The sequence below is a fragment of the Sinohyriopsis cumingii genome, chromosome 18 (genome assembly GCF_028554795.1).
Source record: "Sinohyriopsis cumingii isolate HCF-2022 chromosome 18, ASM2855479v2, whole genome shotgun sequence".
Lineage (NCBI taxonomy): Eukaryota > Metazoa > Mollusca > Bivalvia > Unionida > Unionidae > Sinohyriopsis > Sinohyriopsis cumingii.
In genome coordinates this window covers 52,563,453-52,579,215 of record NC_142978.1, presented here as the reverse complement: position 1 = coordinate 52,579,215, position 15,763 = coordinate 52,563,453, and the positions used below count along the sequence as shown (strand labels likewise).

Genomic DNA, 15,763 nt, shown 5'->3' with positions numbered 1-15,763 from the left:
ATGCCAGTCAAGACTCAAAAATCCCCCACACTCAAATTAATGAAGGCATTAAAGACTCTACCCCCCAATCAGAGTATTGAAGGCATTAAAGACTCTACCCCCAATCAAACTAATGAAGGAATTAAAGACTCAAAACTTTCCAAAACTCAAATTAATGAAGGCATTAAAGACTCTATCCCCCCCCAAATCAAATTAATGAAGGCATTAAAGACTCTACCCCCCCCCAATCAAATTAATGAAGGCATTAAAGACTCAAAACTTTCCAAAACTCAAATTAATGATAGCATTAAGGACTCAAAAATACCCCACACTCAAATCAATGAAGTCATTAAAGACTCAAAAATCCCTCTTGAAATAATTAAAGAGGTCAGGAGCTCCATTGGTTTATGTGTTCAACTTTTGACTAATATAGTGTGGGTTCAAATTCTACAATTGGATCATCCATTGGTTTATGTGTTCAACTTTTGACTAATATAGTGTGTGTTCAAATTCTACCATTGGATCATCCATTGGTTTATGTGTTCAACTTTGACTAATATAGTGTGAGTTCAAATTCTATCATTGGATCATCCATTGATTTATGTGTTCAACTTTTGACTAATATAGTGTGGGTTCAAATTCTACCACTGGATCATCCATTGGTTTATGTGTTCAGCTTTTGACTAATATAGTGTGGGTTCAAATTCTACCATTGGATCATCCATTGGTTTATGTGTTCAACTTTGACTAATATAGTGTGGGTTCAAATTCATCTATTGGATCATCCATTGGTTTATGTGTTCAACTTTTGACTAATATAGTGTGGGTTCAAATTCTACCATTGGATCATCCATTGGTTTATGTGTTCAACTTTTGACTAATATAGTGTGGGTTCAAATTCTACCATTGGATCATCCATTGGTTTATGTGTTCAACTTTTGACTAATATAGTGTGGGTTCAAATTCTACCATTGGATCATCCATTGATTTATGTGTTCAACTTTTGACTAATATAGTGTGGGTTCAAATTCTACCATTGGATCATCCATTGGTTTATGTGTTCAACTTTTGACTAATATAGTGTGGATTCAAATTCTACCATTGGATCGTCCATTGGTTTATGTGTTCAACTTTTGACTAATATAGTGTGGGTTCAAATTCTACCATTGGATCATCCATTGGTTTATGTGTTCAACTTTGACTAATATAGTGTGGGTTCAAATTCTACCATTGGATCAGCGAGTGTCAATTGCCATAACATGTCCTCGTAAAATCCAAAAACCAAAAACCATGCAAAGGTTGAGGTCTAGGACTTAAAGAGTGCAGTGTATATAAAAGATTGGACTCTGTATTTATTGATTTGACCCTTTTGGGTTTAATCTTTTGTTTTGTGTGCATTTATCTGGATACATAAATTTACTTGTCACTACACATTCAAGACTCGGCTGATGTGCCATTACAAACTATGCATACAATAATCTGATTCTTAACTGGTGTCATTTTCTGCAATCTATAATCTATAACAATCTGTATGGCTTGATTTAAAGAGTTCTTGTGATAGATACAAGTTCAAGGCCTAACATAATTGATACTTCGGACAGAATAATCGTATATTATTTCACACACAAAATGACATAATTATAGTTTTTATTCATGAAAGATGGCCAAAGCTATTCAGGGCTTGAGTGACCTTTTCAATGGTGGCAAGTGGAATTGAGATCTCCCTATGAGAAATACTGATAGCAAATCAACAATTTGAGCCCACTAATCCAACATCCTGAAATGCACAATGATGATGGATAACACAAAAATTCTTCTCCTGTCCTTGCACGCAAGTTCCATTCTGCTCATATTTCAAGCTTCAGGATAATGACAGCTTTTGGGTCCATAGGGCATGATATAGTTAGTACTGGAAACTGCGCAGATTACTTTCTGTTTCCACAGACAAGACTGCTCATAGAAATTAGGATTCAGACTATAGACTTGGACAGTATCATCATCCTTTCCATTTCTTTTGCATGGCATGAAATTAATACACGAGTAGATTTTCCAGAAAAAGAAAAGTCAAACTAGGTAAAAGTAACAATTATATGCTTCCCTTTGTCCCTAAACCATCAATGGAAACAAAAGTTGCTACGATAAAACTTTCTTTGGAAAAATTATTTTAATATATACCAAAATCTAATCACAGGTTGATGTGCTTAATACTTTGATTTTTTTAAAATCAATTATCTAGTGTCAAGCCAGATTCTTTACATCATGTTGTATATACTGTACATATTTTACATAACAGATAAGGGGCCCCGAGTGGCCGAGTGGTCTAAAGCGCTTTCCGTTAAGGATCACTGCCATCTCACCTCTGTGTGGGATCGAGTCTTGGATTCAGCCAATGTGGGTATGTGAGAAAGCTTGCCAGTAGCTTCTCGAGGGTCGGTGATTCTTTCCAGGTATTTCCCGAGTTCTTCCTGCACCATTAATACTGGCCGCCATGTATAGCCTATCATGTGCTGAAAAATGGCGCTAAACCCTACAACAACAACAACATAACAGATAGAAGACCTCAAGGTAGATTAGTTCTGTAACTAACTGAGTTACCTTCTCTAAATAAAGTCTTTATTATTATTATTATTATTATTATTATTATTAAGATGATGATGATGATGATGAAAGCACTTAATTTAAGTTATCATTTTTATAACACCTGTTTTGGATCAGACTAATCAACATATATGTATATATGAAGTTAGAATTATTTGTTTTTTGATGGAGTAGATTTTACGTGTAAAGCTAGAATGATTTGTGTTTCGATGGAGTGAATTTTCCATGTGAAGCTAGAATGATTTTTGTTTTGATGAAGTAAATTTTCCATGTGACGTTAGAATGATTTGTGTTTTGATGGGAGTGGATTTTACATGTGAAGCTGGAATGATTTCTTTTTGATGGAGTGGATTTACATGTGAAGCTAGAATGATTTGTTTTTGATGGAGTGGAGTCTTTGCACATGTTATTCTGATTATAAGGACTGCATGTAAAGGGTGGGCAAGGGAATGTCTAATATCAAAGAAAACATTGTTTTCTCAAATATTGTTGATTTAGAAAACTGTCAAAAAAATTGCTAAAAATAAATAATGCCATATTAACATCTGCTTTTAAATAATCATGATACACCAAAATATTTAACTTTTTGTTACAAAATACACAAAAAAATATTTACTTTTTTAAATAATATGCCAACTAATCACTTTTTTAATACACAAAAATATTTACTTTTTTACGTAATACATAAAATGTTTTCTTTTGTTTACATAATACACAAAATATTTACTTTTTTGCATAATACACAAAATACTGACTTTTTTGAAGACTTTTTCTTTGAATGAGACAGAATTTAGTACAATGTAGGCAGAGTAAAACTTACTATTGTTATTATTATTATTATTATTATTATTATTATTTAGAAAATTATATTTGTACTTAATTGCTGACAAACTTACATTTGATTTGATAGACAATGTCGATGAACTTTGGCAACTCCAGTACATCTCAATGCATGTAAAGATGACTCACCAAAACAGAACTTGAGTTGGGTCTAAATCTTCCATTGAAATTCTTTTATTTTCTTCACCAATACTGCTGCCATATCTATGTTTTATACCTATACTTTAGATGATATCTCAACATCGATATTTGGAACATCTCTGTATGACACTATTAAAGAAGAACCTGTCCAAGTCAATACAGCAACCAGTTTGATGGTAGATAGTGTTTACTTTTCTTAGATGCAACCTAAAACAGATCAAGATCTTGGGGGAAAACAATGTTAACAAAGGTCAAGTCTTTCCCTTCTACATATAATTTTAAAAAATTGCACATACATCACAATGGAGTCAAATATTTAAATGCCATAAAACAGTTACATAGTCTGTACATAGGCACCATAAATTAGGTACATAGGAACTGTGAAATAGGTACATAGGCAACATAAAATAGGTACATAGGCACCATAAAATAGTTACATAGCAACCATAGAATAGGTACACAGAAACTGTCAAATAGAAACGATGATGCAAGTATTATAGCCTAACTGGTGTTCTGACAGTGTACGTCACAGCAGGATTCATCTTTATCCATATATGCCACGAATCCGTCTAATACGACACAGATGGAGAGATGAACTCTAAACTGGATAAATACAGAGTGTCTATAACTTTCAATACTGAACAGACAGCAGCCTTAAACAACATTTTCTACACAAACCTCTAAAACATGTACTTGTCAAGCCTCAGATATGTGCATTTCATGTCTCAAACATGTACATGTCAAGCCTCAAATATGTGCATTTCAAGTCTCAAACATGTACTTGTCAAGCCTCAAATATGTGCATTTCAAGTCTCAAACATGTACTTGTCAAGCCTCAAATATGTGCATTTCAAGTCTCAAACATGTGCATCTTCTTAAAAATTGGTTCAGGACATGCATTTTTGAAATATTAAATCTTATACATCTAAAGCAAGTGTTGTTTTTATACAAGATGTGTGAGTGATCTGTAAAGATAAGTGCCTGAAACCAGTCAACCACCTGGGGCCCCTTTAATAAGAATTAACTGTGCCATCCCTGAGGGGTTTACAAATACTTGCCCGACTCCTGGAACAAAATCTAGTTCAGATCAGGGAAGCTCAAGTTTGCAAGGCAAAACAACATGTCCAACAAACAGAGAGGATGCAAGACATTTTATTTAACATCAGTAATCTAGTTAAAATAGAAAAACACTAGCTATATGCAAGATATTTTACTGACAACGTGTCGCGTTCAGTTCCTAATGTTTTATGTTCTACAACGTTTTACACCACAATCTCACCACAATACATATCTTAACACGCTTCTTCCTCAACATAACTGGCCACAGTTTCTTTCATCTATTGTATGTGTTATTTCCATCTTGTAGTCAATGACCAGGTAGTTTTCAATTTTCTCATACAGATGTGATAATGTGAATATCCACTATTTGAAGTAACTTAAACAAGGAAACAATATTTATATTTTACTTATCAGTTACATTTTAATTGTAATATTTGTACATCTCCAGTATTTGCTGACTTTCAGGTCCTAAGTTAGCTTCCAGTAGTTAGTAAGATTGCCAATTTGAAACAATCTGCTTTTCAAAAGATTGTTTTGATGCATGTTCCTTGTTTTATGGTGAGTAGGTGTTAATTGTTAATAATACAAAATTTTAAGATTTCTTTGACAGGTATGCTTAGGAAACAACGGCACTCATCTATAATGATTAACTATAGGTATTTTGTTCAAAAAATGATTGGTGTTAGGAAAATGCAGCACCCGCAAGCAGTGTTTATGATCTATTGTTTATGCGATAATAGCAGGAGACACATACATATTTACTGCTTGGCAAATAATTTAATGGGGGAAAAAGATATTCTCAAATCATTCTCAAAAGTCAAATTTTAAATATTTTTTTTATGCATGCTCCTAATTTCAGTGTGATTAGATGACTTGATGACAACTGTTAAGTAAATGGATAAAATAAGTGTTCACAAATCCTTCAGGTGTGAGTATAAATGTATCATTACAAACAGTCTAGCTTTCATTCTCTACCTCTTATTTCAAAATCTAGCCATTTCTAGACCCTTTTGAACCTATTCATTCATCAGTCTATATACATGTCCACGTTTGCTCTTTTACTCTTGTTATCTACATTATCTACCTACAGGTGTTATTTACATATATACTTTTTGATAACTTTAATTACTGGCATATGGTTTTAATGTGCCAATAAAGATAAAAAGAAGAAAAGTTTAAAATAAATATGTGTGTATAATGCAAGATATTTTATCTTCTTGTTATACTATTGCTGGAATATTATATTAGGGACAAGCTCAAATTTTCCAAAAGGCAAGTTATTCAAAAAAAAAACATGGGAAATTAGCCAGCTATTAATTATGTGTACATATGTAATTGTCATACACAATCAAACCACCTGCATAGAGAAGTCACATATTTATAAAGATCAGTATGAAATGGTCCCAGTCATACAAAAACTAATGATGTAACCTGCATATGATGACTACCTCTTTACTAACTTCGGCCAATGTGGGTATGTGAGAAAGCTTCCCAGTAGCTTCTCGTGGGTCGGTGGTTCTTCCCAGGGTTTTCCCGGGTTCTTCCTCCACCATTGATACTGGCCGCCAGGTATAGCCTGTCATGTGCTGAAAAATGGCGTTAAACCCTACAACAACAACAACAACAACAACAACAACCTCTTTACTAACACATTAACCCCTAGCGATGACTTTACAGGGCAGGAGGTAGTAGCCTATTGCCGAGCTCTGTAGCGTCATGGTCATGCATGATACACTAAAGTGGGCGGTATTATAGAAAGGTAGACAGATGTAGCTCTACAATGATACCAAATAATCTGAAATATCTAGTTGCACTACAAAATACAGATAGTAAAACCTCATTTTTTGGACCTGACTTTTTTTTACCCGAAATTCGCCCATGGTCAGAATCCGATTTTGTGTTCGGATTTTAGACTTTTTGGTCTCAGATCTAAGGCAAACTGGTATGAACTGCAAAAAGACAGATGAGCCTTTGCAAAAAGTAGGATAAGATGGGCATTTGGAATAAAGAGTGGTCTCCATACAAAAATAATGGCTCTGTTTAGCAAAAAAAAAACAAAAAGTCCCAACTTTTACCCTTCTGCTCATGCATGAGTCAAACAGCCAACAAAAAATGATGTTTCTAACACAACTAGGCAGTATGTTATTGAAAGATGACCAGGGATTTGGTGTTTTCGAGTCTATTCAGAAATAGCTTTCAAAATGTGTTTCCTACTCGATTTTCAGGCAAAAATGACAAAAAGCTCCAGGGGTTAATGTGTTATAAGGACCACTTTTACCCAGTCCATTGGTGACTGTTATCCAGAGGTTTGTATTTTTTTATGTTACAAAAGAATTCTTTCCAACATGTATTGCAACACAAATTGGGCCAATTGCTGATACTGCATCCCCAGTGTATTCACATCCCTAATGTATTCACATCCCTAATGTATTCACATCCTTAATGTATTCATATCCCTAATGTATTCACATCTCTAATGTGAATTAATGTATTCACATCCCTAATGTATTCGCATGCTTAATGTACTCACATCTCTAATGTCAATTGTTGTTGTTGTGATGTTGTGATTTGGATTTTTAACGTAGCTTTAACAATTTTTCAGTCATATTGCTACGATGTCTACATTGTGGCAGTTTATAGTGATGTCTAGCACTGGGGCATCATGCCGCAGACATGTAGCATGATGTCCCACCCAGTCACGTTATCCTGACACCGGGCCGACCAGTCCTAACACTAACCTCTTAATGCTGAGCGCCAAGCGAGGGAGCTGTTAGTACCATTTTTGTAAGTCTTTGGTATGACTTGGCCGGGGATCGAACCCACGACCTCCTGCATCCGAGGCGGATGCTCTAACCACTAGGCCACCGGAGCTGTCTAATGTCAATTATGTATTCGCATACCTAATGTGTTCACATCCTTAACATATTCACATCCCTAATGTATTCACATCTCTAACGTGAATTAATGTATTCACATCCCTAATGTATTCACATCCTTAATGTATTCACATCTCTAATGTTAATTATGTATTTGCATACCTAATGTGTTCACATCCTTAACATATTCACATCCCTAATGTATTCACATCTCAAACATGAATTAATGTATTCACATCCCTAACGTATTCACATCCATAATGTATTCACCTCCTTAATGTATTCATATCCCTAATGTATTCACATCCTTAAGGCATTCACATCTCTATTGTGAATTAATGTATTCACATCCCTAATGTATTTGCATCCTTAATGTATTCACATCTCTAATGTGAATTATGTATTCACATCCCTAATGAGAATACATCCTTAACATATTCACATCCATAATGTATTCACCTCTCAAATGTGAATTAATGTATTTACATCCCTAATGTATTTACTAAATAAACAATTTTTTTTAATATATTACTAAGTAAACAATTTTTTTTAATATATCTTTCCTAGAGTTCTGCTGTCCAGTGAATAGCATTACTTGTATCAACAGAAAGCAGCATTTGACCAAAAACAGCAACATGTTAATCAAGTCTGGTTTTGCATAGGGTGACAACACAAAGTTCAGCCTTTGGTTTTTGCACAGGATGACAACAAAAACATAAGTGATTCAGCAGTTCCACAAATGCCATTTGCACTAAAAGAAATCATATTATTTAAAAACTTTTTAAAGAAAATGTAACAGAACCTCAGCTTACCTTTTTACATGTTCATTTTTATATAAACCTATAATGAATTCACTGAATTCCAACCATGATTTTGTAAAATGAAGTGATACTTAACAGACACCGAGATTATTCTATATATGTGAATTGGGCTACACGACTTGTTCACACATTTCTGAATTCCAAGCATAAATGTCATTGTTAAATACCAGAAACTACAAGGAACCATTCAATAATCCTTGTAGAATTCTCGGGTTCTTTGGCAAATTCTTATTATGTCCCCTTTTCATGAAAGTTCTCATTATGTTCACACATGATAAAATTATATCCAATTTAAATAACATAACCTTTAAGAAATTAATGATACTGGCAATAAAAGAAGAAAAATAAAATCAAAGAAATGAGGTTAAAAGCTCACTATGTAAACAAATTTCTAGAAATCAGATCGACACCAATTTCATTTGGAGGACCCCAGGTGTCAAAGTGGTCACGACAGTGGCCATATTGCATATAATATGGACGCCATTTTCATTTAGGACCAAGTAAACATCATAAGTAGTTTTTTCTCATCAGTCCATAATTTAGACATGGTCTTCAAAATGGAGTCTGCATGTTTCTGCTCGGAAGACGTGTGATGACCAGTTGTTCATTATCCATCCATCCATTAGTACATCATTATTGTTATTGCTACTCATCCACAACGACTTGGAGGATTGCTATAGAACTTTACACACACATAAATCTCACGGTCTGGTTTGTTCAGAACAAAAATGGTGCCCCTTAGATATTCGAGGTATCCATCATGGTGGCCATCTTGAAAATCTCATCATTGCTACTTGTGCTAAAGAGATGATTACACTGACATGGGGTTTGCATTAAATGTCCTCTTATGATGTCAAGTTGTCCTAAAGGGATGGACTCTCACTAAAGATTCTTATGGAGATTACAAATAATGTGGAATAAGCAGTACTTACGGTTGACATAAATTGACTAAATCTTTGTCCGTTGTGTTTGGATTAAGTCCCCTTATATACAGGTTTGTTCTACTGAGCTGGTCACTACCAGAACTGTGGTTGCTGGACTGGCTACTTGTTGTATTTGGACTAGCTGCTGGCATGTTGCGGGGTGTGTAAGTCTGAAAAACAATAAAAAAACATTAAATTACATCCCAACTTCATCCTTTTAGTATGAAATGTAAATCACAGTTCTCACAATCTGTAGGATGTCCTTTCAATATGACATATATTAGAGTTCTAGCAATCTATAGACTGTATCCTCAGTCCTTTCAACATGAAATGTATTAGAGTTCTAGCAATCTACAGCATGTATCCGTACTCCTTTTAATATGAAATGTATCACAATTACAACAATCTATAGCATGTATCCTCAGTCCTTTTAATATGAAATGTATCACAGTTCTAGCAATCTATAGTATGTATCCCCCAGTCCTTTTAATATGAAATGTATCACAGTTCTAATAATCTATAGCATGTATCCTCAGTCCTTTTAATATGAAATGTATCTGAGTTCTAGCAGTCTATAGTATGCATCCCCCTGTCCTTTAATTTTGAAATATATATGAGTTCTAGCCATCTATAGCATGTATCCTCAGTCCTTTTAATATGAAATGTATCACAGTTCTAGCAATCTATAGTATGTATCCCCTGGTCCATTTAATATGAAATGTATCACAGTTCTAGCAATCTGTAGCATATATCCTCAGTAGATCAGATGCTTGGATTCAGACTTTTAAAGAGTACATGTAATAGCAAAATGGAAGACCCAAAAGAAAACTTGAATGGCCGCTTCCCCTTTTATTGCATGTGTCTGATCTAGGTAATGAACCCAGTATATTAAAGTTCTCAATCCAAAGATAAACCCATCCTTCATGATACACTTGGTCTATTTGTTTTATTTTGGCAAATGTTTGTATGGAATAGCTTTGCCTGATGATATGCCCACCGTCTGTATTTAAATCAATAAGGCTGTCTGTCTTTGAGTCCTATTATTATGTCATCCTGGTCCTATTAAGCTGTCATCCTGGTCCTATTAGGCTGTCATCCTGGTCCTATTAGGCTGTCGTCCTGGCCTTATCAGGCTGTCATCCCGATCTTACATAGCTCCAGAGAAGCAGCATATTTTATGCAAACAAACTGATGCAAAACAACTTAATAAAATTTGTAATGTGTTAATGTTATGCATAATAATTAAAGTGTAATTTAGTCCCAAGCTCTAGTCGTATTAACAGTCCATGTTTATAATCGTGATCATGATACATTCATTTAACGTAACCTATGCTTCTCAAGTTTGAAATAATAGTACTTAATCACTGTCAGAACACTCGCTCAAAGAGAGCCACATAACTGAATGCACCCTGTATTGGTCTTGGTCACTAAGCTGCTTAATGTATTTTAATCCACACAAGGTCAAATAAAAATTACGTGCTTCCAGTTGACCAACCATCACAGCTTTTCCTTGCTCCTTTCTGACTGACCCTAAAACTCCATGCACCCAGTATTTATTTTTTTTAAATTCCCAAAATTGATTTGTGCATCTAACTGAGCTGGTTTATGTATGCAAGTACTTCAAGTGCTCAGTTCATTATATATACTAATCATTGTAATATATACAATGTTAAAAAGAAATACCTACCTTCCCTAATTTTAAAACCAGTTCAATAGGAGACAATTATTTTGCCTAATCAACACCTTGATGATTAAAACAAAGTCTATTCAATTTGTTTTTTAAGTTGTTCACAAACTTCCTCCTGTTATAAACACAGTTAGTTCCAAACCATGGTGCAAAGGAACTCTGGTATTATCATACATAGGATAAGTACAGTGAGATATCCATTTTAGGATCTTTACTTAAAAGTTAGGGTTGGTTTTATCACTTAATTTGTAAACAATTAAACTTTGCAACAAAATTAAAGAAATTAGGGCATGGCAATACTAAAATCTTGGATGACTTATAGGAGGTTTACTGGAATTAAATAGAAGGTTCATTGTAATTACCAACAGGTCCAATTAATAACTGTAAACTCACTTTTTCTTAATGTCAGATATAATCAGTTTTTCTTAAAGTCACCACTCATGTCCACTCTCGAATGAGAAACTCTGGAACTATTTTCTTGTCTAAAGTAGCAATACCATTACTCGTTAAAGGTTGTTTTGAATCTTTTAAGCAGGTAAAACAAGGCATTATCTGAAACACTAATCAAACTTCATCACTTACTTAAACACAAAAAACTAAATGAATAATCATCAGAACAGCTTTTTTATTTAATCATGTACAAAACATAGAGAGAAACATATAAAATGGCATTTAATTGAAGACAACATAACAATAAACATCCCAGTGTTTCAGCTGTCATCATCTGTGGTATATTATATTTTGCTTATGTCACGATAACATAATTTATCTCTGGCGTATTACATTTTGTCTAACACACATGTGGATGGATTGACTTGAGTAACACTAACATGTAAAGAGACAAACTTACATGTGTAACATTAACATGTAACAAGAAAAACTTACATGTGTAACACTAATATGTAACAAGACAGTGTCATTCTATGACAGCAACTTCTGAGGTCTTTCTGTATCTAAAATAAATTCCTCAAATTGTCACAAAAAATGACAGTGCACTCACTTAAACATTTCATCAGAACCTAAACCATGTAATTTTGAAGATTATATGGAGGACTTTAATATTTAAATATGCATTCACGTTCTAGAATTGAATAAATCACATGCAAAAGATGCAGATTAACCAACAAATGTGTAGATAATAAACCTGTAATCTCAAATATGTGGATAACAAGATTGTAATCTCAAATATGTGGATAACAAGACTAATCTCAAATATGTGGATAACAACAAGATTAATCTCAAATATGTAGATAAGGAGACTGTAATCTCGAATATGTGGATAACAAGATTAAACTCAAATATGTGGATAACAAGAATGTCATATCTGTTTACAGAGTGATGGAAATGTATTTATATAGCCCCACCCATTATTACTCTTGTTACTGTATCTTAATGTGTCTACTTAAGAAAACACCAAAGTAAAGGTAGCTGCTGAACCATGACCACAATTTATGTCATGCCTCCTCTTTCTGATGCTAGTATAAAGTGAAAGCAAACAAAAATCTAATACATCAGTTGATCCGGGTCAACATTTATATTTGAAACCATAATCTGAGTACACCCAGATCTTCAAATGTATTATATATCAGCAGCTCTGAGTCATTTTATTAACTGGAAATTATCGCACTGAAAAAGACACCTGGGCTTCATCCCAAAAATTGGATAGTATGGTAAATTAATTCATGCAGAAAATGTATCTACCTATTTGTTCCCCACCACAGAATGAACATGACACTTTTTCTGTCACAGCTTGATAGACACTATCTATGAAATATATTGAAATCTGAGATTTATATAGTGGGCAGAACATTTTGTATTTAAAAAAATCAGGTAAAGATATGTTTCAGCTTTTTAAGTTTTACATCAGGAACTGACTGGTTCAAGTACCTTAAAGTGTTAGGAAGAAATGCTACCAAATTAGTCAAAAACTCTTGTAACATTTCATTAAAATTTCTTTTGAGACTCTTATGATTTATTTTATCAGATGACACAAAACAGGTCTTGTACAGTTACAGTACCCAGTTATAAAACAGATCTTGTACCACTCAGTTACAGTACCCATTCACAAAGGTCTTGTAACACTCAGTTACAGTACCCAGTTATGAAACAGATCTTGTACCACTCAGTTACAGTACCCATTCACAAACAAAGGTCTTGTAACACTCAGTTACAGTACCCAATTACGAAACAGATTTTGTACCACTCAGTTACAATACCCATCCACAAACAAAGGTCTTGTAAAACTCAGTTACAGTACCCAATTACAAGACAGGTACCACTCAGTTACAGTACCCAATTACAAAACAGGTCTTGTAACACTCAGTTACAGTACAAATTTTACATAATACAGCACAAGATTTGCCAACTTCAGTGTACTTTTCTAACCTGTATTTATCATTTATACTTTCAGAAATGAGTTTACCAGTAAGGCAGATATGACATGTACATACTCATTAATTTGACTAGAAAGGCAATTATGACATGTATATACCCGTTAATTTGAGTTGACCTGTAAGGCAATTATGACATGAATATACCCATTAATTTGACTAGTAAGGCAGTTATAACATGTATATACCCATTAATTTGTGCTGACTAGTAAGGCAATTATGACATGTACACACCATTTATTTGACTAGTAAGGCAATTATGACATGAACACACCATTTATTTGACCAGTAAGGCAATTATTGGTCTTGTAAGCATCGTGGTATACATGAACAAAATCCTTCAAAGAGCATTAAAAAAATTTAAAAAAGCAATGAGGTTTGTTCATGTAAAAGCCTTATATGTTTGAGAATGGTGACTAAAAATGTGGGTGTATTGTTAAAGCCAAATAAATCACATGCAAAGGTGGGTGGATTAACTACCAAATATAAAGGTAATAAGCCCATACTCTCACACATGTTGTTTGTTTACTGGAGTGGATGAGAAGTATTTAGCCCCATATAGTATTAGTCATATATTTATGTCACTCTACTACAATGCTACCCCCCCAAAAAAATATGTAGGCAATGAACCATGTCTATAATTTATTTCACATCTCTCCTTTGCTAATATGTTTACCTGTGTAAAGTGCAAGCAACCATCTTGTAACACACCTGCAGATCAAAGTTGCCATTTCAAGCCTTAAGAAAAACTAGTTGTATACGCCTAGATCTCCCAGCATATTACATACTTGTAGCTCCCAGTGAATTTATTAACAAGGAAATATTCTGTTCAAAGTGCTACATGGGCTTCATCCCAAAAATCTGACAGTATGATAAATTCATGGAGAAAATGTATTGACCTGTTTATTCCCTACCATGAAATAAATAACATGACACTATTTCTGTCACAGCTTGATAGATGCTATCGATGAACTGTATTGGAATCTAAAAGTTTAAAATTCACCTACTTCTGTTCAAAGTCGCATGTCACAAAAAACAGCAGTTTCAAAGAAAAAAGGAATGCATAAAAGGAAAGAGAAAAAAAAATTCCATGAAAGTCTGTGCAGTCTAAATTTTACCTCATTGACTCCAACTTACTATAATTAAAAAGTTACTGATCAAAATACAAATACCTATGTTTATCTGCTAGGCTCACCTACCATTTTCATAAAAATATTGGCAAATATTTACAAAGTATATTTGTCTGATAACAAACCCACCCCTATTTTTTGAAAATTTTTTAAAGACTCGTTCCCTGCTTTTTTAATTGGAGAAAGATTATAAAAGCATATAATTTAAAATAATTATACAGCAATATTTAAATTCCCTTCTGAAAATGTAAGGCATTTGATTTAAAGAATACTGCAATTATTTCAAAATCAAGCATATTTTCCAAACCAACTATCATTAAATTTGATCTTATTTTTAAAACTATTCTCCACTAATTTATATAAATGATGATGTAATCATTTGGTGAATAAAACATTACAAATACTTGCCTGTGGTACCATATACAATTACTTAAAAGACACATCCAATTGCAAACTGCAATGACCCGGAGCTGCCAGTGCATAATACTGCATCAATAGTTTTAAAGGAGTAATCAGTAGAAAAAACAACAGACACTGATCTGCCATTGCATAACATGACAAGAGGTCAGTAACCATTGTATGCAGCTGAACTCAACTTGTACACACGTATATATCTGGTAATAGATTTGAATATTCGATGTTGAAAACCTTTAATTAACAAAATGTTATTATGCTTGCTATTGTCTCATTTTCTTATTTGATATGTTTTGTTTCCATAGTAAGCCAGTATGAACTGTTCAATGTCATAATATATGAAAAGTTAAAATGGCAGCTTTGTTTTTCAGGCTCATGATTGCCATTGGTTTGGAAACAAAGTATGGCACTGGAATCTGTCATAAATACATACATTAAAAGGACCATTTATGACAACAAATAAAATCCTGTTCATGTTTTCACTTGGTATGACATTACATTAAGTTCTAATTTTCATTAAAAAACCTGACGGCTAATCTGTTTGAAAACTTTGCAAAATGCAGATCCCAATAAATGCCACATTTTATGGAAAATTGCTTTGGTATGAAATTTAATGAGTGTTTCATAGATAGTCATTAAGGTCCAATTCCCTTGTTATAAACCAAATCACATTAGCAAATTTGTGTACTAGTTTTGCCCCATGATAAATCATCGTAACATGAACAAATTGCCTAATTGACTTGTTCTTAACTGCCCTGAGCAATGGAGATATGTCAGTATTGATCACTCAGAGCTGTGCATGTAAAAGGAAAGACATACACATTGAACTCTGACACTTTCCTAATATCACCATTATGTGGCCAAAACAGTAATAATCCAGAAGTAATGATGATAGATCACAGCAT

General features: G+C 33.7%; 1 protein-coding gene across 17 annotated transcripts in view; it reads right to left on the bottom strand.

Annotated features, from left to right (window-relative positions):
* The window catches only part of LOC149776646 (RNA-binding motif, single-stranded-interacting protein 2-like), a 437,315-nt gene that overhangs the window by 104,867 nt on the left and 316,685 nt on the right, over positions 1-15,763 (bottom strand). For all 17 annotated transcript variants that reach the window (XM_089941160.1, XM_089941163.1, XM_089941164.1 and 14 more), the window contains one exon: positions 9,247-9,407. In XM_089941160.1, the coding sequence (XP_089797286.1) occupies positions 9,247-9,407 (161 nt within the window). The remainder of the gene's footprint in view (positions 1-9,246; positions 9,408-15,763) is intronic.